At 42.4% G+C, this 21023-nt stretch overlaps 1 protein-coding gene across 4 annotated transcripts in view; it reads left to right on the forward strand.

The window, feature by feature from the left end:
• The window catches only part of sspo (SCO-spondin), a 91446-nt gene that overhangs the window by 50015 nt on the left and 20408 nt on the right, over positions 1 to 21023 (forward strand). For all 4 annotated transcript variants that reach the window (XM_067577444.1, XM_067577446.1, XM_067577445.1 and 1 more), the window contains 39 exons: positions 536 to 627; positions 973 to 1176; positions 1306 to 1476; positions 1702 to 1957; positions 2083 to 2129; positions 2287 to 2457; positions 2642 to 2776; positions 3392 to 3528; positions 3620 to 3714; positions 3845 to 3894; positions 4142 to 4312; positions 5110 to 5280; positions 5408 to 5487; positions 5624 to 5793; positions 5925 to 5971; positions 6160 to 6360; positions 6777 to 6947; positions 7596 to 7796; positions 7991 to 8090; positions 8242 to 8462; positions 8718 to 8870; positions 9010 to 9176; positions 9363 to 9508; positions 9812 to 10032; positions 10281 to 10316; positions 10487 to 10651; positions 11628 to 11840; positions 12794 to 12961; positions 13206 to 13340; positions 15679 to 15916; positions 16081 to 16233; positions 16361 to 16407; positions 16567 to 16737; positions 16915 to 17091; positions 17716 to 17871; positions 18085 to 18209; positions 19148 to 19287; positions 19434 to 19480; positions 19572 to 19808. In XM_067577444.1, coding sequence (XP_067433545.1) covers positions 536 to 627; positions 973 to 1176; positions 1306 to 1476; positions 1702 to 1957; positions 2083 to 2129; positions 2287 to 2457; positions 2642 to 2776; positions 3392 to 3528; positions 3620 to 3714; positions 3845 to 3894; positions 4142 to 4312; positions 5110 to 5280; positions 5408 to 5487; positions 5624 to 5793; positions 5925 to 5971; positions 6160 to 6360; positions 6777 to 6947; positions 7596 to 7796; positions 7991 to 8090; positions 8242 to 8462; positions 8718 to 8870; positions 9010 to 9176; positions 9363 to 9508; positions 9812 to 10032; positions 10281 to 10316; positions 10487 to 10651; positions 11628 to 11840; positions 12794 to 12961; positions 13206 to 13340; positions 15679 to 15916; positions 16081 to 16233; positions 16361 to 16407; positions 16567 to 16737; positions 16915 to 17091; positions 17716 to 17871; positions 18085 to 18209; positions 19148 to 19287; positions 19434 to 19480; positions 19572 to 19808 — 5786 coding nt within the window. The remainder of the gene's footprint in view (positions 1 to 535; positions 628 to 972; positions 1177 to 1305; positions 1477 to 1701; positions 1958 to 2082; positions 2130 to 2286; positions 2458 to 2641; positions 2777 to 3391; positions 3529 to 3619; positions 3715 to 3844; positions 3895 to 4141; positions 4313 to 5109; positions 5281 to 5407; positions 5488 to 5623; positions 5794 to 5924; positions 5972 to 6159; positions 6361 to 6776; positions 6948 to 7595; positions 7797 to 7990; positions 8091 to 8241; positions 8463 to 8717; positions 8871 to 9009; positions 9177 to 9362; positions 9509 to 9811; positions 10033 to 10280; positions 10317 to 10486; positions 10652 to 11627; positions 11841 to 12793; positions 12962 to 13205; positions 13341 to 15678; positions 15917 to 16080; positions 16234 to 16360; positions 16408 to 16566; positions 16738 to 16914; positions 17092 to 17715; positions 17872 to 18084; positions 18210 to 19147; positions 19288 to 19433; positions 19481 to 19571; positions 19809 to 21023) is intronic.

A 21023-nucleotide genomic window follows, 5' to 3' on the forward strand; every position in this document is an offset into this window, starting at 1 on the left:
TGCCTTCTGTTTTTATGGAGTACACTGCCTCTGAACACTAGGAAATTAAACACATATCTTTTAAATCTGGCATTCAACTGTAATTTGGAGTAATGTTACAGCTTTAGCCTAGTCTTTAAATTTTAATCATTGCTTTTTATATCATTTTATCCCTGCTGTTTACTTTATTGACTTTTATTCTTATTGTTGTAATTTTAAGTCTTGCAAAATCTTATTTATTGTTGTCTATTTTGCTTTTATTTATTTTTGTCTGTGTTTTAATTTTGCTATGTGAAGCACTTTGGGCTGCATGTTTGAATGAAAGGTGCTAATTAAGTTGAAATGAGTTGTTTTTTTATCCTAACGTGCTAATTTTTCCCTGCTGTATTTGTTTTCCTGCTGCAACACATGTTTGTATTAAGTTCATTCTAATTATTCAGTTCTGTCTCAATGCTCTTGCTATGGACTCATTGCTTTGCTGTTTACACACTAACCATATTTGGATAAGGTTGATGAACAGAATCGATTCAGTCCTTGTCTGACTTTGTCTCCTCAGGTCCCCAGTGAACCCAGCAGGAGCAGTCAGAGTCCAGCCCTGTCCAGGAGACTCCTCTGAAGCCCGCCGCTGCTCCAGCCCCTGCCTCCCTGGTATAACTACTCACACACTACGCACACTTAGTGACACTGATGCTGTCACACTGTATGCTTTCACCTTTGTTTTTAGCCATAAAAATAGTCACAGTTGGGTGTTGTTATGTGTTTAGTTTTGGATATTTCTTTGGAATATGGAATTTGTACTGCATGCTTTAAATCAAAGACCAGCAAAAGAAAGACTTCATAGTGTTAATTTTATTTTTGATCATCTATTTAAATATATTTCGCATAAGGTACTTCTGTGTTTGTATGTTCATTGGATTATCAAATAAAATTGCTCACTCACACTCTCATCATGTGAGGATGATAGGATGACCTTGCCCTCCTCTTGTTTTGCAGTGCAACCAGATGGAGTTTGGGGTAAATGGAGTGGCTGGTCAGAGTGCAGTAAGACATGTTTCCACCACGTAGATGATGTGGGAATCAGGCGACGATTCCGCAGCTGCAACAAAACACTCACGTCCTTCAACCACACACACGCGCTCTCTGCCTGCGATGGAGACAGCGAGGAGCAAGAGCCTTGCAACACTGTCCAGTGTCCAGGTATGACAGATGTAGACTCACACAGAAACCCCCATGTCTATAATTCCTCTGTTCCCTCCACTCTCCACAAATGATCTGTTGGGATAGAATAGATAAACAAAAAGGCTGATTTAAATTGTAAACTTCTAGTGAATGGCGGCTGGTCAGAATGGTCACCATGGTCTCAGTGTTCTTCTGAGTGTGACTCTGGTGTCCAAACAAGAGAACGATTCTGCACTTCACCGTCACCACGACATGGGGGCAACAGCTGCTCCGGGCCACACATACAGACAAGAGACTGCAACTCCCATCCCTGCTCAGGTAATGCAACCAAATTATAAGAGCATCTGATAATGTAAAGCAATCTTTCTGTTCTGTCTTCTGTCTTAATGAAGTATCAATTCAACTCTGTATTTATATATTTCAGGGTCTAGTTTGTGGTAATTTTGTATTGCATTGCATTATATTTGCAGTTGTTCCTGTTGTTTGTCCCCCGCTACAATGAATTCCTGAGTGTGCATGTGTTATTTCCACTCCTCGTCTCAGGTGTGTGTCCGGAGGGCATGGTGCACATGACAGCAGCTGAGTGCAAGGCTCATGGCGGTGCGTGTCCGCGGGTGTGTTTGGACATGACCTCCACAGAGGTGCAGTGTGCCACCGCCTGTTACGACGGCTGCTACTGTGCCCCGGGCTTCTACCTGTTCAACAGCAGCTGTGTGCCCCTGGCACAGTGCCCATGTTACCACCAGGGGGAGCTGTACCCAGCTGGTGCCACCCTGCCTGTCGACACCTGCAATAACTGGTACTGTACTGACAAAAAGACAAAAATCATACCTCTATATAATCTAAAAATTTTTATGAATACAGTTAATGTTGGAATGCAGTGATATTTCTAAAATCAAATGTCACGTGTTGTGTCTCAAACAGCACCTGCACTAATGGAGAGATGGTGTGTGGAACAGCTGCCTGCCCTGGTAAGTGACTTTACTGTTGAATACAGTTTTAGATGTACATTTATCATTTCTCCATCCCTCCCTCTCTCAGTCTTTAATTCTTCTCCTCTATGCTAGTTTTTCTCTTATTGTCTCTTTCTTTCTCAATCTTTATCCTCTGTGTATGTGTGTTTCTCAGTGGACTGTGGCTGGAGCAGCTGGACGCAGTGGAGTGCTTGCAGTCGAACATGTGATGTTGGTGTGAGAAGGCGCTACCGCTCGGGAACCAATCCCCCTCCAGCATTCGGAGGCCGTCCATGCAAAGGAGAGAGGGTTGGAATTGACACCTGCAGCATTGAACCCTGTTTCGGTGAGGAGATGTCCTCGCTGAATAATGTTATTGTACATAGAATCCAAGGAGAGTGTATCATACCGTCAGATTCTAAAGAGGCTGGTCTTGTTAGAATGGCTGGTTTTCTTTTTTTCCAGTGTGCATTGTAAGAAATTAAAAACAAACCACATCAGGAAGTTAATCCCGTTGTAATGTGTCTTAGGCGTGAAGGAGCCATGGAGTGCCTGGTCAGAATGCTCAGTCACGTGTGGAGGAGGTTACAGGACCCGAACCCGCGGGCCCATCCGAATCCACGGCACCCCTCAGCAGTTCAGCGCCTGTAACCTGCAGCCATGTGGTACAGCAAGAACTACACACTCATCTATAAATACTAATAGGTTTAATGACAGGATTTTACAAATGGGCAACAGATATATTCTACAACCTCTGTCAGATATTTATTGCATTAGATGGTGTTTTTGCTCCAGACCACAGCATTAATAAACCTGAAAGGAAACCCATTTTTAAGGTCTTAATGGTGCTCCAACAGACTTACAGAAAGCCTTGGATAATTCATTGAAATGTTATTTCAGTTTTATAGTAGGGAACTTGGTGTCAAAATACAAAAATAGGAATGATTATTGTAATCTATCTAATCATAATCTGTAATATTTATGCTAAAAGGAAGAGAGAAGAAAAAAGAAGGCACATAGTAGATGTTTCTATAGTTTATGGCAACATCAGTAATTAAATTGAATTAATTTAATTGCCACATTAATTGATAATACATATTGTTATTTGATTGCCATAATTCATGTTAATGTTGGTGTATCAAGGAGCTTCTGTTTTGTGAGTATCAGACAACAAGAACTCACTGATGTCCAGTGTTTAATAAAAATGTGTGTTTTTGGTTATACAAGTATTATATGAGTATTTTTTACTGATCTCTGTTTGGAATCTGCTGCTGTTTCAGGTGATGGCAGAGTGTGTCCGCCTGGCCAGGAATGGAAGCAGTGTGTGAGGGGAGCAGTGTCATGTACAGACCTCTCGATGGACCTCAGCAGTAATTGTACACCAGGCTGCCAGTGTCCACACGGGACTATCCAGCAGGTGGTTGGAGCGGCTATACAGAAATACAGAGAACAGCAAATATAGAAAGAGTAATTACACCCTTATTTTTCATTGTTCTCCATATTCCCAGGATGGTGTTTGTGTCCAGGAGTCTGACTGTCGCTGTGACGTGGATGGAGAGCAGTACAAACCTGGGGACATCGTCCCAACGGACTGCAACAACTGGTAAATAACTGAGTTTCTTCTTTAATTGCTGTATGAGCCATCATGATACTATAGCTGCACTTGCTTCTGTTCATCAGTGTATAAAGAAGAGATAAAAGTATGATTTAACTTGTGTGTGTTTATATTTCAGTACATGTGAAGCAGGGAGGCTGGTAAACTGCTCTCGAATCAGCTGCAATGGTAGGCAAAAAAATATTGTTGGATTTATCTTTATCTACTTTGTCATTTCAGTGTTTTCAGATCATTGTTTAAGTGGGTCACAACTTCACATTCAAGAGTTTGAAAGAAAAAGAAAAAGTAATATGAATATAAGCATGCAATCTTTCCTCCTGTCCTCTTTCACCTCATTGTTCCACATGTGTCTTTCTTATTCTGCTCCTCCACACACACACACACACACACACACACACACACACACAATCTCCAGTTGATGGCCATTGGTCGCTGTGGACTCCCTGGGGTCAGTGTTCGGTGTCGTGTGGAGCGGGTCTCCAGTCTCGGTACCGGTTCTGTTCCAGTCCCCAGCGCTCGGGTAGTGGCCTGCCGTGTCTGGGACCTCACCGTGAGGATCAAGTATGCATCACTGCCCCATGTGACCGTGAGTTTGTTTAGTGTTGATTTACATTGATTGACATTCTGTTGATATTTTGAAATCACATTTTTATGCCACTAACCCATTGACTATATGTACATTTTAACTGAATTGCACGTCAGACCACTTCCGTATCTACTTTTGAAGATCTGTGAGCAACAGTTCATGTTTTTGCTCATACTTCATTTATTCTGGCATGAGTCGATTGCCTGGACAGATACCTTGGAACATCCTCTAATGTTAAGCCACAGAATGGGTGTGAACACACAGTGTGAACACACTGATAGCATCACTTTCATAGTTTGTCAAAAGAAATGAAAGCGTGTGTGATCCAGATGAGTTCACAGGGTGAACTGACTTGGCCTACATAAAAATTACTGGAACATCTTTGAATTTCTTATTTTTCTTTAATTAATATTCTTATATTAATCTTTGAAAAAAGGACATCTCAGAAGTTTTATGAGAACAGTATGCTGCAAAAATATAAAATCTAGTTGAACTCTTTCTTTATGACTATAATAACAATTTGGAATGGAGAAGCTCACATTTCCATCTTCACTCATGCTTGCCTTTGACTTGTTTTTATCAGACAGATTGTCCATACAGTACAGATTATAGACACAGTGAATCATTGATATTGCTGGGTTTTTAAATGAATGTTATTTTCTGATGGAGGTACTTACTACACCTGCAGCTCCTAACAGCTGTACATCTGTTGACATCTTACTAACCTTTATTTGCTGTTAAGTTTTCTGTTGTGTTATTCTTTTACTATTTGATCCTGATGTTTTGGCTCCTTCTAGGTGACGGTGGTTGGGGTCAGTGGAGTAACTGGACAGAGTGTACCAAGTCATGCGGTGGGGGTGTTCGGAGCAGGAGGAGAGAGTGTGACAGTCCCAGTCCAGAGGGGGAGGGAAATTACTGCGAGGGGCTGGGCACTGAGGTTATCGCCTGTAACACTGACCACTGCCCAGGTATGTTTAGATTGTGTAGAATGCAGATGTGGGTGGGAGTGTGTTTTGTCTACATGTGCATATTAAAGGAGTACTCCACTGATGTAGCAATGCACCCGTATAACAAACTGTGTGTGTGTGTTTTCAGTGGCGCCATGCACCAAAGTGCCAGGCACAGTGTTCAGTAGCTGCGGTCCCTCCTGCCCACGCTCCTGTGATGACCTGGCAGTAAGTATCACACCAAACAAACAAAAAAACAAACTCCTTTTTCCAACCATTACCTCTGGTTTAAGACTAAGTCATGCTTTGTGGATAAAAATGTAGAATTCTGGTGCTGATGAGGGGATTTTTTCCTGACCCACAGCACTGTGATTGGCGTTGTGAGCCAGGGTGCTACTGTACGGAGGGAAAGATCCTGTCTGCTAACGGGACAGTCTGTGTAGAGAGAGAAGATTGTCCCTGCCTGGATCTCAGCACTGGACTCCGACTGGAGCCAGGAGAGACCACTGCAGCCCCTGATGGATGTAACAACTGGTCAGAATAATACACACACAGGGGCACATATTGTACATTCATGTACATGTTCACCATATTTACACACTCACAGAGAAGCAATCAGAAAGAAAGGACAAGAAAAGAATGTTGGTATCTCCTCTTCATTTCAGCACCTGTGAGGGTGGGAGGCTCAACTGCACCAGATACCCTTGTCCAGGTGAGTTAGACCAGCTGCAAGTCTCTGTATGTACATTTGACATCACACACCCAATCATATCAAAAGGATGAAATGTCTTTATTCAGGATTTAATGGCTGATAAAAAATCTTTATTATGTTCTGCGGAACATTTATACATATCTGGTAATGGCCTTAGCTTTAGACTGCACGTCTCTGTGTCTCTCCAGTGTCAGGTGGCTGGTGTGAGTGGTCAGACTGGACTCCGTGCTCCAGGACCTGTGGGGCAGAGTCAGTGTCCCGCTACAGAAGCTGTGGCTGCCCCGAGCCCAAGGCAGGAGGGGACCCCTGCTCTGGAGAGCAGGAAATTCACAATGGGATCGGGGTTCAAATCCAGAGACAGCCCTGCCCTGTCATCACCTTCTGTCCAGGTAGGATGCCACCACTTCACTTTGTTAAGGTAGAAAGTCCAGTCAACTAACTAATCTGACAACATAACTTTTAGCTAGAATTCTTCACAGTAGGATGCTAATATTTGGTTTGACTAGGGGCTTAAGCAGGATCCAGATCCGTCATTTATTCTTTTAAATATAAGGCCATTGATTAATTGCTATATTTGTGTCAGTTTGTCCTCTGTAGCTCCCTAATTTTCTCTTCTTATTCTTCCTTTTTCTGTCTCTTCGTGCCTTTTTCTTGTCTTTTGACGTGGCTTTAGTCAGGTACACAACTATCACAGTAAACCTTGACATTCCCTCCTTTAAACCTCACACTGCCACACATAATTTTCTTGTTCCTTTCCCTCTCTCATTGCTCTCTCCAATGATTCTTTCCCTCACCCTGCCTCTAGTCCATGGTTCGTGGAGTCCCTGGTCAGCGTGGTCAGAGTGTGACGGGTGCGCCGGATCGTCCACTCGCACCAGGGAGTGTAACAGCCCTCCTGCCAGGTTCGGTGGCCTGCCCTGTCTTGGAGAGAGCAGGCAGAGGCGCAGTTGCCACGACAACATTACGGTCTGCTCAGGTCAGTTAGCAGATAAATATGAAGACAGATTGAATAAAACACTGTGTTTGAAGTTGAGCTCTTGTGAAGATGTGAAAATAAATTAAACGGCCTTACAAGAAACAAGGTGGCGCTCCATCAGCATTTCTATATCTGTCCCTAGTGGTGAATCTTGGGAGAGAGAGAGAACATAGGTTGCTTGGGCTGAATTAAAAAAAAAAGGGGCTGCTGAAATGAAATGGCTCACTGAGAGGGAAGATTAATGAACTCTCTACTCTGGTTGAACTCTCCCTGCCCTTCCTGCTCTCCCATGTTCCCGTGCATGTCCAAACGCCACAGAATGATAACAGCAGTTACTGATAAACTCCAAGGTGACAGGCTTCTGCGCTGCTGCGATAAGCTGACAGGGCTGCAGTGTCAGGAAGGATTCAACCAAACAGTTCATCAATCATCCATTTCAGGAGTGCATTTTTTTAAATTTACACACAATCAGGAGGCTTCTTGGCTTTCCACTCCAGCTGTAATAGTGTTTAGTTTTAACTCACGTCATTAGACTGACCTACATCTGTTTTCATCCGGGGACCTGTGCTTCTGATATTTGCCTCTGTCAAAATATGTAAGACTATTAAACCCATAACCATGCTTTACAAACTGTACTTCCTCCTGTAGACTGTGGCGGAGGCCAGGAGGAATGGCCTTGTGGGAAACCCTGTCCTCGCTCATGTTCAGATCTCCATGGTGACACAGTGTGCTTGGACTCCCCGGGGTGCAGCCGGACCTGCGGTTGTCCGGGTGACATGGTCCTCCAGGATGGTGTGTGTGTGGAGAGGGAGGAGTGTCGCTGCAAATACCACAACAGCTCTGCTACTGGTGAGATCCACAATCTACAGTCTACATAAAATTTAGATGTGAAAGCGGTCACACTGTGTGGGTAAACTGTGTTGGCATAAGCGGAGATGAATGTAATCAATAGATGTCTCTGATTTACTGTTGACAGTTATTAGGATATTGATTTGTTCTCTATTTGTCTCTCTTCCTCTCTTTTTGCTTTGATCTTTTGGCAGGTGGTCTAGATTCCAGTAATGCATCGTGGGTATGGCCTGGTGGCTCTGATTGGCAGTTTGTAAACTCAGGAGACAGCATCATCAGTGACTGCAAAAACTGGTACAGCACAACTGAATACTTCTGAAGCATTTTATATTCATGAGTATGAACACAAATAAATGAAAAAAACTATAATAGATTAATCAACAACATTAATGTCATCTTTATCTTTCTTTGTTTTTGCATTCATTCTCTCCCTGCTTTACCTCAGTTCGTGTGTGGCTGGGGTTTTACAGTGTCAATCAGTCCCCGGTTGCCATGTTGATGGTGGCTGGAGCCAATGGGGAGCCTGGTCCATATGCTCGCTTCCATGTGGAGGAGGAGTCAAGTTCAGGAGACGCCAGTGTGACAATCCGTCTCCTCAGAGCGGTGGGAGAGGCTGCCTGGGAGTCGCTGAACAGCAGAAAGACTGCAACACACATGTGTGCACAGGTATTTATGTCTGGCCAGTCCAATGAGAGCTGGACTTGTAAGACTCAAACACAACATGGAAAAAAAGAGTTGATTTCTTAATTTACCCAATACATTGTCCTTCTATATTAATTCAAGATGTTTGCTCCTTACATTTATAAGATGATTGTTCTCTGCATTTACAGAAAAAAGCAAGTTATGAACAGACATACAGTCTTAGAATAAAAATCTTTCTTTATGCTGTTGTAGCATACATCTCTGTGTTTTTGCCTCCAGACTCGGTTGGCCCATGGCTCCCATGGTCTCAGTGGTCGGTGTGTTCGGTCAGCTGTGGTGGAGGGCAGCAGTTCCGCTCTCGTATCTGCAGCTTTCCACCTTGCAGCGGCCTCAGCCGCCAGAGCAAGACCTGCAACAACCAGGTCTGCCTCGGTGAGTCCCTACCACCTATACAATATCTGTAGATATGGAATCAAAGTTATTTTAATAGTAAGATCCAGGTCAACCTTGTAAAACTCAAATAGAAATTTTTGTAATCCGTGTCTCTATGCTGACATTGTGTTGTTGGCAGAAGTGGGCTGCCCTCCTGGCAGGCTGTACAGGGAGTGTGAACGAGGTGAAGGTTGTCCATTCAGCTGCGCTCAGATCAGCGGCAGGGAAGGCTGCTACTCAGATGGCTGTGAGGAAGGCTGCCACTGCCCCCCGCACACCTACCAACACCACGGACTCTGCTTGCAGGTGAGTTCTCTGCCATCAGTAACCTCAGCAGTCTGATAGATTGATGATGTACACCTGAATAATACTTCTACCACACTGTGTAACATAAATGGACAAAAAAAATCCAAACAGTTATAATGAGCAAAAATTCTAGTGAAATTGTTATTCATGTGCTGTGATTGTTATCTGGTTATTTGTGTGTTTCAGGAGTGTCCGTGTCTGGTCGACAAAGAGTTTCTGGCCTCTCTTCAGAGTGTATCTATCACGCCGGTCTCATCTCTGCTTCTGCATAACATCTCTGAGGGAGTGGAGCTCCAGTCTGGAGACACACTGGTTCATGACTGCAGCTCCTGGTGAGCAGAGAACTTTGGGAAATTTTGCAGCTACACTATATTTTATACAGTCTCACACTTTTAAGGTCCTTATTATTTCTGGAAACCCTTTGGAATAAGATGTTCCGATTTAAGATCTCAATAAGCATCGAGCACCCTGGTTGTATATCGAATTAAAGCACATACTGTAGTTCCGAAATTGTGGCCTTAAGTCCACATTTCTAACATTTGAGCTGTCACTTTCCCATCACCATCACTGCTGTTATCAACCTCGTCACACTACTAGTACCACACCTCACTCTTCCTCCCGTGTGCTCCCTGTAGCGGCTGTGAGCATGGCAGGTGGAACTGTTCCTTAGAGCATTGCCCAGTTGACGGTGGTCTGTCACCATGGGGCCCTTGGAGCCCCTGCTCACTGTCTTGTGGAGGTCTAGGACTGAAGACTCGCTCCAGGGGCTGCACGCAGCCTGCCCCAGCCCACGGAGGGAGAGACTGCCAGGGGCCAAGCCAGGAAACCACCTACTGCCAGGCCCCTGACTGCCCAGGTAAGTGGGTTAGTGTACTGTAGGCATAGTATGCATAGGTGTGTGTGTTTAGTTTGTGAGAGTTTTTTCAAATTGAATTGAATCATGAATAAATGAAGAGCTATTCTTTATCTTTAGCTATATCTTTCATCTTGGTATCCATTACAAATATTATTAATAAGGAAATATATATTGCACAGTGTTTAATCGTGTACGTTGCTAAATGTCTGAACTTGCACTGATATTGAATTTTCACATGTTGTTGGCAGTTATAGTTGGTCCCACAGAAGAACCAGCCCTACCAGGTAAATTAACCCTTCATATAAATTTACAGTCAAGTTTTTCATATTTTTACATTGTATTGTTTTATCTTACTTTCTTTCTTACAGATATTATTATTATATGTTTAAATATTGCACAAACAGAAACATCTGCCCTCTCTGTCCTTCTCTCTCTACATCTTCATCCTCCATAGATGAGGATGCTGGCTTCTCTCCCTGGTCGTCGTGGAGTCCCTGCACTAAGACCTGCAGTGATGCTCTCAGACCAGCAACCAAGTCCCGCCATCGACGGTGTATCAAACCTCCCTGCTCTGGAAACTCTCACCAGGAGAAAGCCTGTAACCTTCCCCAGTGTCCAGGTATGACCAATATGATCTATGATTCTGTGATTGATACATATTATCAGTCTCGTCCTGCTGCTGTCAGAGTCTATGATTGATACTTGTCAATACAGTAAACATGAATTTCACAAACCATCTGCTTGCTTACCCTGTAAGCCTCTGTAAATTTTGCTACCTCCTGCCAATCAACCAGCCTTGTTGTCTAGATACAATAATAGCATCATATGAGTAGTGATGTTATAACAATCTGTGGGAGCCTGGACTCTGAGACCAGCTTGAAGTATGGAGCATGGGAAACTGAAGAAAAGGAACTGTTAATCTGTTTAAGAACCACTTTTGAATTTTGAGAAAGATACTCCACTTCAAATAGTTCAGTAGTTAAGAGTAGAATGCTGTAGTTGTATTGGGCAGCAACCACTTTTGAATGAGGGTGGCTGTGTGATCATTAAGCAAGCCACTGATCACTAACATTATTTGCAGGTAAAGACCACAAAATTTGTGATAAAATTAATGATTTGTGATTTGGATCCTGTGTGTGATGCAAGTAACAATCTGTATTTCCTCAGTAGAACACCTCCTCATAGAGCAGATTTCACAAAGTGATTGTTTGTGTAGTGGCTGGGTTTGTAATTACTACCACGCTTATCTCAGACGCAGCAGAACAGATTTTTAAGTGGACTCTTACTGACCAGCGCATGCATTACCAGAGATAAGTGCTGGCAAGCTGCATTATCTAGCAACTCTGCTGGAGAATATTTTGAATTATGTACACATAAGAGTTGATTAATTACAGTCTCACTGGGACTTTTTATGTAAGGTTTATGTTCTTACAAAAGAGGGTGAATAGTAGTTTGCATAAACAAAGGGAATACTGTCCTAAAAATGATAAGACCATGTTTTATGTGTGTTTGTGTGCATAATAAGCTACACTGATATGATATTCATCTACTACTGTATGTCAAGCAGTTTTTGGTCTTTTGTGTTGTATTCCCAGGTGGTGGTGAAGTATGTGTTGGGGCCGACTGTGCACGGAGGAACTGTTCATGGACAGAGTGGGGGGAGTGGGGCTCTTGTTCACGGTCCTGTGGAGTGGGACAGCAGCAGAGAATCCGAACCTTCTTCAGCCCCGGCACCAATGGCTCATGGTGTGAAGACATCCTGGGAGGAAACTTGGATCATCGCTTCTGTAACATCAAGCCCTGCCGAGGTCAACAAACAATGTTGGAATGATCAAGACTTGGTGTTTTTGCAATGTGTTTACTTACTTTCCAAGCAATCAGTGTTCCCATTAATTTCAGAATGGTATAAAAATCCAACTGTAGAGACTAGAATAGATAGATAATCCATAACAGTGAACCATGGTTGTGATAATACTTATCAGAATTAAATTGGTTACAACATATTATTGTTGTGTTGTAATGTAATACAGGCTTTAAAATCACTCTGCACTTTCTATTCTATACTGCGTTGCCATCAAATTAGAAAAAAATTGACAAGAATAGAAACAGACATGATGTTTATATTTTAGTGGAATGACTGAAACCAGTGACTCCCTGGCAGGGCCGGATTAACTCACAAAGGGGCCCCGAGGGACAAAAAGAGCTGTGGGCCCCCAGTGACCCCCCTCAACTTGGTCTTCATTCATTGCATTATTTTTTGGATTGATTGGTAATTAATTAAATCAGTTCGATTCAGCTCAAATATATTAAATCAAATAATGAAGGCCTTAAAACCAGATTTTAGCTCTGGGCCACCTACAAGATTTCGTATTAATGCAGGTGTTTCCTTAAGGCCTATATCATTTCAATTCATATTGTGCTTTATTGGTGCTTGCAGTTTTATCAAATGACACGGTGAACCTGGAGCCTTTGGGCCCCCTGTAGGTCTGGGGCCGCGGGGTAGTTGCCCAGTTAGTAATCCAGCCCTGCTGCCTGCAAGGCTGGAAAAGCACACCTCAGAAACCTAAAGGCTTTGCTTTAAAAAGCTGTCCACCATTCCAATATGTATCAATCTGTATAATATGTAATAATAGCACTGTATTCATCAAGTGAGCACAATGTTATCATAACTGATAGAAATGAAAAAACATGCAAAAAACTGGTATATGGCATTTTGTATGTCCTAGTTTATATTAATGTTGTGTGTGTCTGTATGCTGTAGTGGATGGAGGTTGGTCCCGGTGGAGTCCCTGGTCCCGCTGTGATAAGCGCTGTGGTGGTGGGCGGTCCATACGCACTCGCTCCTGCTCCAGCCCTCCGCCAAAGAACGGTGGAAAGAAATGTGAAGGAGAGAAGAACCAGGTCAAACCCTGCAACACCAAACCCTGCGGTGAGACAGACCCAACGTGAACACACATATACTTGTTAAGTTTAGACTATAGTGACCCCAGGGGTAGTTCATCCTGTGCGTGGACTGCTCATTAATTCAGCATATGGTCATTTTTTAAGGCAAGTCCTTTTGTTCAAAAAGTCAGCACAGCCTGTGATCAGCATTCTTGCTGAGGCACATTACGCGAAGGAAATGCCTGCAGCATCATGGGAAAATTCATGACCTTCTGTTTGCCTATTGTCAGATGAGAAAGGGTGCCCACCGGGCCAGGAGTTCGTGTCGTGTGCCAACCAGTGTCCCCAGCGCTGCTCAGACCTCCAGCAGGGCATAGAGTGCCAGAGCAACACAGAATGTCAACCCGGCTGTCGCTGCCCTAAAGGTACTGAGGCCACCATAGTTTTATTAAGAGAGAAGACTGTGTGTGTGTATGTGTGTGTGTGTGTGTGTGTGTGTTTCTGCATATCTGAGGGATTCTTCCCTAAAGGTTCTGTGCCTGCTGGAATTCAGCACATAAGCTCCATATATCACTGCAGCGTGCTTGTACATGTGTATGTGGCTATATAGGTGTGTATCTGAATTAGCTCGTGTGCTGTTAACCTAAAGCTAGTAATGACTGAAGCCACTATTACAATAGCTAAAACTGGATATCCAAATGTTTCTTGCTGTTAATCTTCTTCAAATTTATCTTTTAATAAGGGTCAGTTTACTCAAATTACAAAAACATATTTTCTCACTTCCCTTTTCAGGATACAGTAGGTCTATTTTATATTTTTCTTTTTATCAACAAATCCTATGAAAAGAGCAAAAGCAACAATGAATTTATCCTACTGACAAATAAAATGTTTCTATCTAAAATCTGATAAATCTTGATATATCTATCTAGCTCCATTGTAGCTCCAAAAACTATTAAAAACACATCAATGAGCCACAATGAGCTATTGCATGAGTGACATGCGCCTTCATTACCACAGTCCCCAATAAATGCACTATTTCCTCCTGTTTGAGTAACTTTTGCTAAAAACTGCAGTGCTCAGCTTTTTTAGGAAGTTACTGAGCATTTAAAAAAAATGAAAGTATTTATTTGTTACCGGTTTTAAAGATTTAGCTCTTCAGTAGGAAGCAATGGGCTTTGGATTGACTGCACAGCAGGTAAAACTGCGTTTCGATCGCAGGAACTTTCCCCACATACTAAGAACCTTTTGAGGAACTCAGTTCCTCTACCTGTGTTTCCACCGCAGGGATCAGGGTCTAAATTAAGTTCTAGGGAGACTTTCCAAAAGTACAGGAACTTTGGGGGTGGGGTTTGCAGGGATGACCGTCGCTGATTAGTCAAACACACACAGCACCGCTTGTGCGCAGCTTCATTCATTAAACAAGGTAGTATTCTCTTGTAGATTTTAGGACAAGAGGAAGACATTTCTCTTCATTTCTTAACGTTTAAAGTAAAGTAAGGCTTTGTTGTCCGCTTCCTGACTCAATTTTTAAAAAGTGTGAGAGAAAAAAGAGATAGTGCGAGTGAGCTGAGAGCACCAGTGAGAGAGAGAGAGGTGCGGCGGTGGTGGTTGAGCGAACTAGAGAGGGAATGAAGAGAGGGAGCAGCAGTAGCGAGAACAAAGCAGTGAATGATAGAAATAAAACATTTTCTGATTGTTTCACAGCTGTTACGTTCTAAAGCACAAATAAATAACAAACACTCAACAGATGTTATACAATGGAGACATAAGCTCTTAGCTTCAGTTAGCTTTTCCTCCTCTGCATTTCTCCTTTTCAGTCATTCATTACATCCAACTCATGCAGCAGTAAATACAAAGAACAGGACAAATCTGTGTTGTTATTTCCTCATGTGTTAATACTGTCTCTAAATGCTGCCATCATTTTTAAGTTCCTCATGGGTCTAATTTGTATGATCTAGCTACATCCTCAGATGTGGTGGAAACTCAAACAGGACTGGACTATAGGGACTTTGGGTCCAAAGTACCTGGAACTTTTGGTGGAAGTCAGAAGTCATTGAGAAACAGAGACTAAAGCATTGTTGGTTTTGGGCTTTTTATGATATTTGTTGACAATAACAGAAATATAGAATATCAACATAGCCACTGCAACTTAACTTGTGGTGCTTAGAAGCACTGAATATATTTTCATAAATTCTGGATAATCCACAGGCCCCACTGGAACTACTTTCTACAGAAGAAACAGTGCCTATGAAAACTGTTGAGTGTTTCTTCTATGGAATATCTTGGACATTTTTTTCCAGAAAAGAAATGTTGCTGTTCAGTTTTTTAAATGTTATTTTTGAATCTCAGAGACAGATAGCTCAAACCTGGACAAATAAAACCAAAACCCATCTGCATGGCTACTAGCAAGAAACCACTAGAGGCATATGAGAACATATCTTTCTCTATTTTGGGCATTGTATGCATGTATTTGATAGCTGAGAGAGATGACAGGAAATAGTGGGAGAACGAGATGAAGACTGACATGCAACAAAGGTCCCCTGCGAGATGAACTGGGGACATTACAGTTCATACAATAGTTAGCAATTTAACCTCAGGTCATCAGGGTGCTTTTTTTTTTTTTTTTTTTGCAGCAGCTGCTGGTTAAGGTCAGTGAACTGACTGTAATGACATGAGATTTAAGAAACCATGACACACTCCTTGTCTCATTTCATCAGCATAACTCATATTTTGATTGACTCGTGTATGCGTGTGTGTGTCCAGGCCAGTTGCAGCAGGACGGTGTGTGTGTGCAGCTGTGGCAGTGTGACTGTGTGGACTCACTGGGACAGGTTTGGGCGGCTGGCAGCTGGCACCAGGTGGACTGTAACAACTGTAGCTGCTCTGACGGACAGCTCCTCTGCACCAATCACAGCTGCCAGGCCACTTGCACTTGGAGCTCCTGGTCCAGTTGGGCGTCATGCAGCGTTTCCTGTGGGCAGGGCCAGAGAACCAGATACAGGTGAGGAAAACAAACTAACACTCCTTTCTATACTTCTTATAATGGCCATTTTTTGTTGATTTTCACAAATTGAAATCTGTAATTTCCATCCTTTTTACAGAGAGAGCAGTTTTTATTCCATGTACTTTTTGTTGAAAGTGATTCAGTTTTCTGTTGTGTGTCAGATCTCTGATCTCAGAGACCGAGGGAACAGATTGCCAATTCGAGGAAGTCCAGCATAAGTCCTGCAACCCAGGACCTTGCCCGCCTCTCTGTCTCCATGACGACCAGGAGCTCAGTGTGGGAGACACCTGGCTGCAAGGAGAGTGTAAACAATGGTGAGATGGATGCACGCAAACAGAGGAAAATAATGGCTGATTAAGTGTTTGCACTGGAAAGGGAAATGAGAATTTAAGGGATTTCATTTTGTGCTTCAAATGTTCTCTAATTTGTTTTGCCTCCCAGCACATGCACTCCTGAGGGAGATTACTGCCAAGACATTGACTGCAGAGGTGGGCCACATTTATTTTAATGACAAAGAGTATATGCGCTAGGCCTAAATGCATGTAAATGTATTTACTGTTCACTTGTTTAGTTTTATTTAAGGAAAAAGACAATACAGACAATATATTTAAAAGATAAATGTAAATGAACCTGTGTGTTTATTCCAGTGGATGGTGGTTGGACCCCGTGGTCTGTGTGGTCTGACTGCTCAGTGACCTGTGGGCGGGGCACAAAGGTTCGAACCCGTGCCTGCATCAACCCCCCACCACGTAACAACGGATCTCACTGTAATGGGCCGGAGAGAGAAACCCAGGACTGTCACATCCCTCCTTGTCTGGGTTTGTATTGGCTAGTTCAAAATGCACTGAGGAGTATCTAAAAAAAGACACATCACTTCCATTTTTAAATGTTTTATATGTCTATGATATTTATAATTACATGTATTATCTTGGAAAAGAAAATCGTAATCAAAACAGGGTTATAAGTAAATACCTTATTGACTCACTTATCTCCAGATGACCTTTGCCCCTGGTCGCCATGGTCACCATGTTCCCGGAGCTGTGGCGCAGGGTCTGTGGCGCGTCGCAGGGTGTGTGTGTGTGAGGAGGGAGGAGATGCAGCGTGTCCCGCTGAGATCGAGGCTGAGAGGAACAGAGAGGAGACCCAACTGTGTTACAAACAGCCCTGTCCAAGTACAAACACACAAAACTCATCATGTTACTTTTTGCAGTAGTCAGCTCAGTATACTGATACTGGAGAGTGTAGCAGAATGAATGCTTGGTTGAAGTTCCTGGTAGATGTCACAGGTTGCTGAAACTGTTCTCAGTCAGTTTATATGAGATACAGATCATATATTTATTGAAGATTGTGATAGGGGTCAATTTAGTTTGGTTTGAAATTCAGTATTTTAGTAAATAAGGTATATTTTCCAGCCCTGTCCAGAGCTAAATTGGTCATCATGGTTGCTTATTGAATCTTTGTTTCTGATTGAACTGTACCGTAGTAGTTGATTCTAGTAAGCTCTACAGCTCTTTATTGACTGTAAAAGAGGATAACCCAGTGTATATAAATAGTTTCATTTTACACTGATAAACTCTGCAATACACTCAACATCAACAGAACCAACTGCGAAATACAAGTGCCCTTACAGGGATAAATAAAGTTGTATTGATTGATGGAGTTTTAAAACCACCGGGTCACATGAGCACAAGTTCAAGTGCTGCTTCACACAGATACTAAGTGAATCACAAATAACGTTAAGTGTTTCTTTAATCCTGCATGGAGCACCAGATCGGTTGATGTGTCTTTTCCTGCAGGTTGTCCCATGTCAGAGTGGAGTGTTTGGTCTGAGTGCTCCTGTGTGTCTCAGAGGCAGCAGCGCTACCGTGTCGCTCTGTCTCCCGCCACCAGGGGACAACAGTGCACTCCCGTTGAAACACAGAGCCGGTCGTGCAGCCTCAGTCAATGTGATGGTGAGTCTGTGTATGTATGGATGCTTACCTGTATGAACAGAGGCCTGTTTTTGATGTTGTGTGTCAGAATTCTCCCTAATGCTTGAGCTGCACTTGTTAAATAACTAGTGCAGCACAAAAATTGACTCCCAGGCATTCAAAGACAATAAACGTTTTTTCATTCTGTCAAAATGTGTGGCTCATCCAGTGCATGTTTTTTTCTCTTCTTTGCAGACTGTGAAGCCCCCTTTGTGTACTCAGCATGTGGTGCTCCCTGTGAGAAGCATTGTGCACTGCACGGTCGTAAAGATCTGTGTTTAGGTGTCAGGGAGTGTACACCTGGCTGCTACTGCCCACAGGTGAAATTTTCATCAGCCCATATCAACTTATAGTATATACAGTGTACAGAAAACATTAAAGTAGTCACACTTTATTTCATTAATTCTGCACCAGAATACACTTGACATAGATCGTAGCAATAAAAAATTCAGTCTGTGCTCTGGGTCCTTCTTCCAACTTCATACTTTCGATGAAGGTGTGAGCTTCATAGAGCTTCCCAACTGATATATAATCGGCAAATGACGTTTTGAAACATGGGTCTTCCAACATTTGCAACATTAATGTAAAAATAGCTTTTCTAAAGTCTGGGCCCTGGAACAGCACTCAGCATGAGCTCTGATGTATTTATCTTGACAAGTGTTTCTATATGAGAACAGAGCAAAAATATACTGGCATGAATTTAGAAAGTGAAATATGCTGCGCTACATTTTGATGTTAATACATCACTTTGATATGAGTTGTGATGACAATTTTATAATGTTATTTGGCCCAGTTTAAAAGCTTCCGGCTTTGATTTATTGCAAAAACCTGAAAAATCCTCTCTGATAGAGTGATGATACGTCCATACAGCAGCAATGAGGGGAGGTAATGAAATATGGAACAGAAAGCAGATCACCAGAAGCGTGGAACATGCCAGTAGTAGTTATCATAATTAATTTAACACGATGGGTTACATCTGAATCATGTGTCATTGAATAGTTGAGTGATAAAACAATTATTAGCTACAACATAAATGCATAATATATTTTAAAATGGACTGTGTTTGCCTTAGTCGAAGTTGTCAACCAGTCTGTTTCCTCAAATCCTTGTTATATTCACTGAGCATCATTCTGTAGACACAAAGGGGAAGAACTGATAGCTTTATTCATGCCAGATTGTGAAAAAAACACAACAAAACAAAACAAATGGCACTATTGTTCTTTTTTTGTGAATTGTGTGTGTTTTTTTTTCTTTCCAGGGCCTGTTGCAGCAGAATGGTAGCTGTGTTCCTCCAGAGGAGTGTGGCTGTATCCACCTGCAACACCAAGCTTCTGGACAACCTTCCACACCTGTCACTGTCCCTCAGGGGGCCACGGTCACCATAGGCTGCAGTACCTGGTTAGACCTGGGCTTCTATCTACATATGTGTCTAATGTTTTCTCCTTTTATGCACTATTTGTTTGCTCTCTGCTTATCTGTTTGTCTCTGGGATCAGTGAGTCAGTTTGTTATTATTAATTGTTTGTTGGCTGTTCCGTCTTCCAGCCTTTGCCATGATGGGACTTTGCAGTGTGACATGAGAGAGTGTGAAGGTAAGTAAGCTATAGTGATAATGAATAATAGTGATGTAAAGAGGTCTTCCTTGAATAATCTCATCATCCTATTATCCTGCCCTTCTTTCAGTCATCCTCAGCGAGTGGTCAGCGTGGACTCCCTGTTCTCCCTGCGCACCTGCTTCCGTACAGCACAGCACCTTTCCATCAGGGGTCGATGGAAGTAAAATGATCTCAGTCCAGAGGCGTTTCCGTGGCTGTTTGGACCTGGATTCTGGTCTTCCAGTGTCCGAAGACCAGGAGGGGAGTCAGTGTCCAGGACCACTGGTAGAGGAGAGGCTGTGTCCAGATCCTAACATCTGCAGAGGTAATGGTGTTCGCCTGAAAGAGGGTCACTCTTATCCAAATCGAGAAATTCAGTCTGCCTTTGTCAAGCTCCAGTTCCTCCTTTAACTCCACAGTAGGGGAAAGTAATGAATGGGACAGTTTTACTCCACCAGAGTTCCCCTCAGCAAGCTGCAGCAGTTTGACATTTTGCTCCCATCAAAAGATTGCATGCAGACAACGCAGTGAACTAGTCAGAGTGTGACAAGCATGGCACCGTAGACAAAAATGAATTACAGATTGGGTCAGAGAGTGACTGTGGTGATGAAATGAATCTTTTGCCTTTCTCTGGAGATGAGTGGGTCTCAGTCCCTTACCAAAATATGAGCAGAATGCAAGGAAAGGCAAGTTGATAGAGAGATGGGGCAGGAAATTATAAGTATTAACTTCCTCCTGCTCCTCGGTGGACATGTGGTCTTTTTTGGTTTGTTTACTGAGAGTTTGTTGGTTATGTTAAACTCTATTGGTTATTTTTATTCATGTTTGTTTTTATACATGTTTCGAAATCAAGTTAAATTAAATGAATTGTGTAGCACCTTTCAACAAAAAGGCAATTCAAATTGACTTACATAAAAAGACATTAAGATATAAAAGAAACACAAGGCAATATAAAAAGAAGCATATAAATAGGGTTTAAACAGAGATAAACACAAGCTAAAATGGTATACAACAGAACAAACTGCAGTTACCGTGCAGTGAGAAATATAAATAAATAGCACCAAATTTAATGAAATGTAGACAGGTTTCAATTTATATGAACTAATAATTTGAGTGTAACTCAAGTTTCATTGGAGTTTGTTCCAGATACATGGTACAGAAACTGAAACCTAATGCTGCTTTTTCCATGTTTAGTTTTGATCCTGTGGATAGAAAGCAAACCTGTCCCAGACCATCTGAGAGTTCTGGATGGTTCATAGCATAGCAGTAGATCAGAAATGTAATTTGGCCTTAAAATCAGTTCTTTGACACACAGGAAGCCTGTGCAAAGAGCTGAGAACTGGACTGATGTGGACTTTGTGAGGACTCCAGATTGACTGTTCTGTATGACCTGCAGCTGCCTGATCAACTTTTTAGAGAGACCTGTAAAGGCGCTATTGCACTAGTTTAGCTTAATAAGAATAAAAGCATAGACATGTCCTGCTAAGACATGAGCCCTTTAATTCTTGTTTGAGGAATTTGAGGTGAGCATTGACCTGAT

This window comes from Thunnus thynnus, chromosome 21 (assembly GCF_963924715.1).
Source record: "Thunnus thynnus chromosome 21, fThuThy2.1, whole genome shotgun sequence".
Lineage (NCBI taxonomy): Eukaryota > Metazoa > Chordata > Actinopteri > Scombriformes > Scombridae > Thunnus > Thunnus thynnus.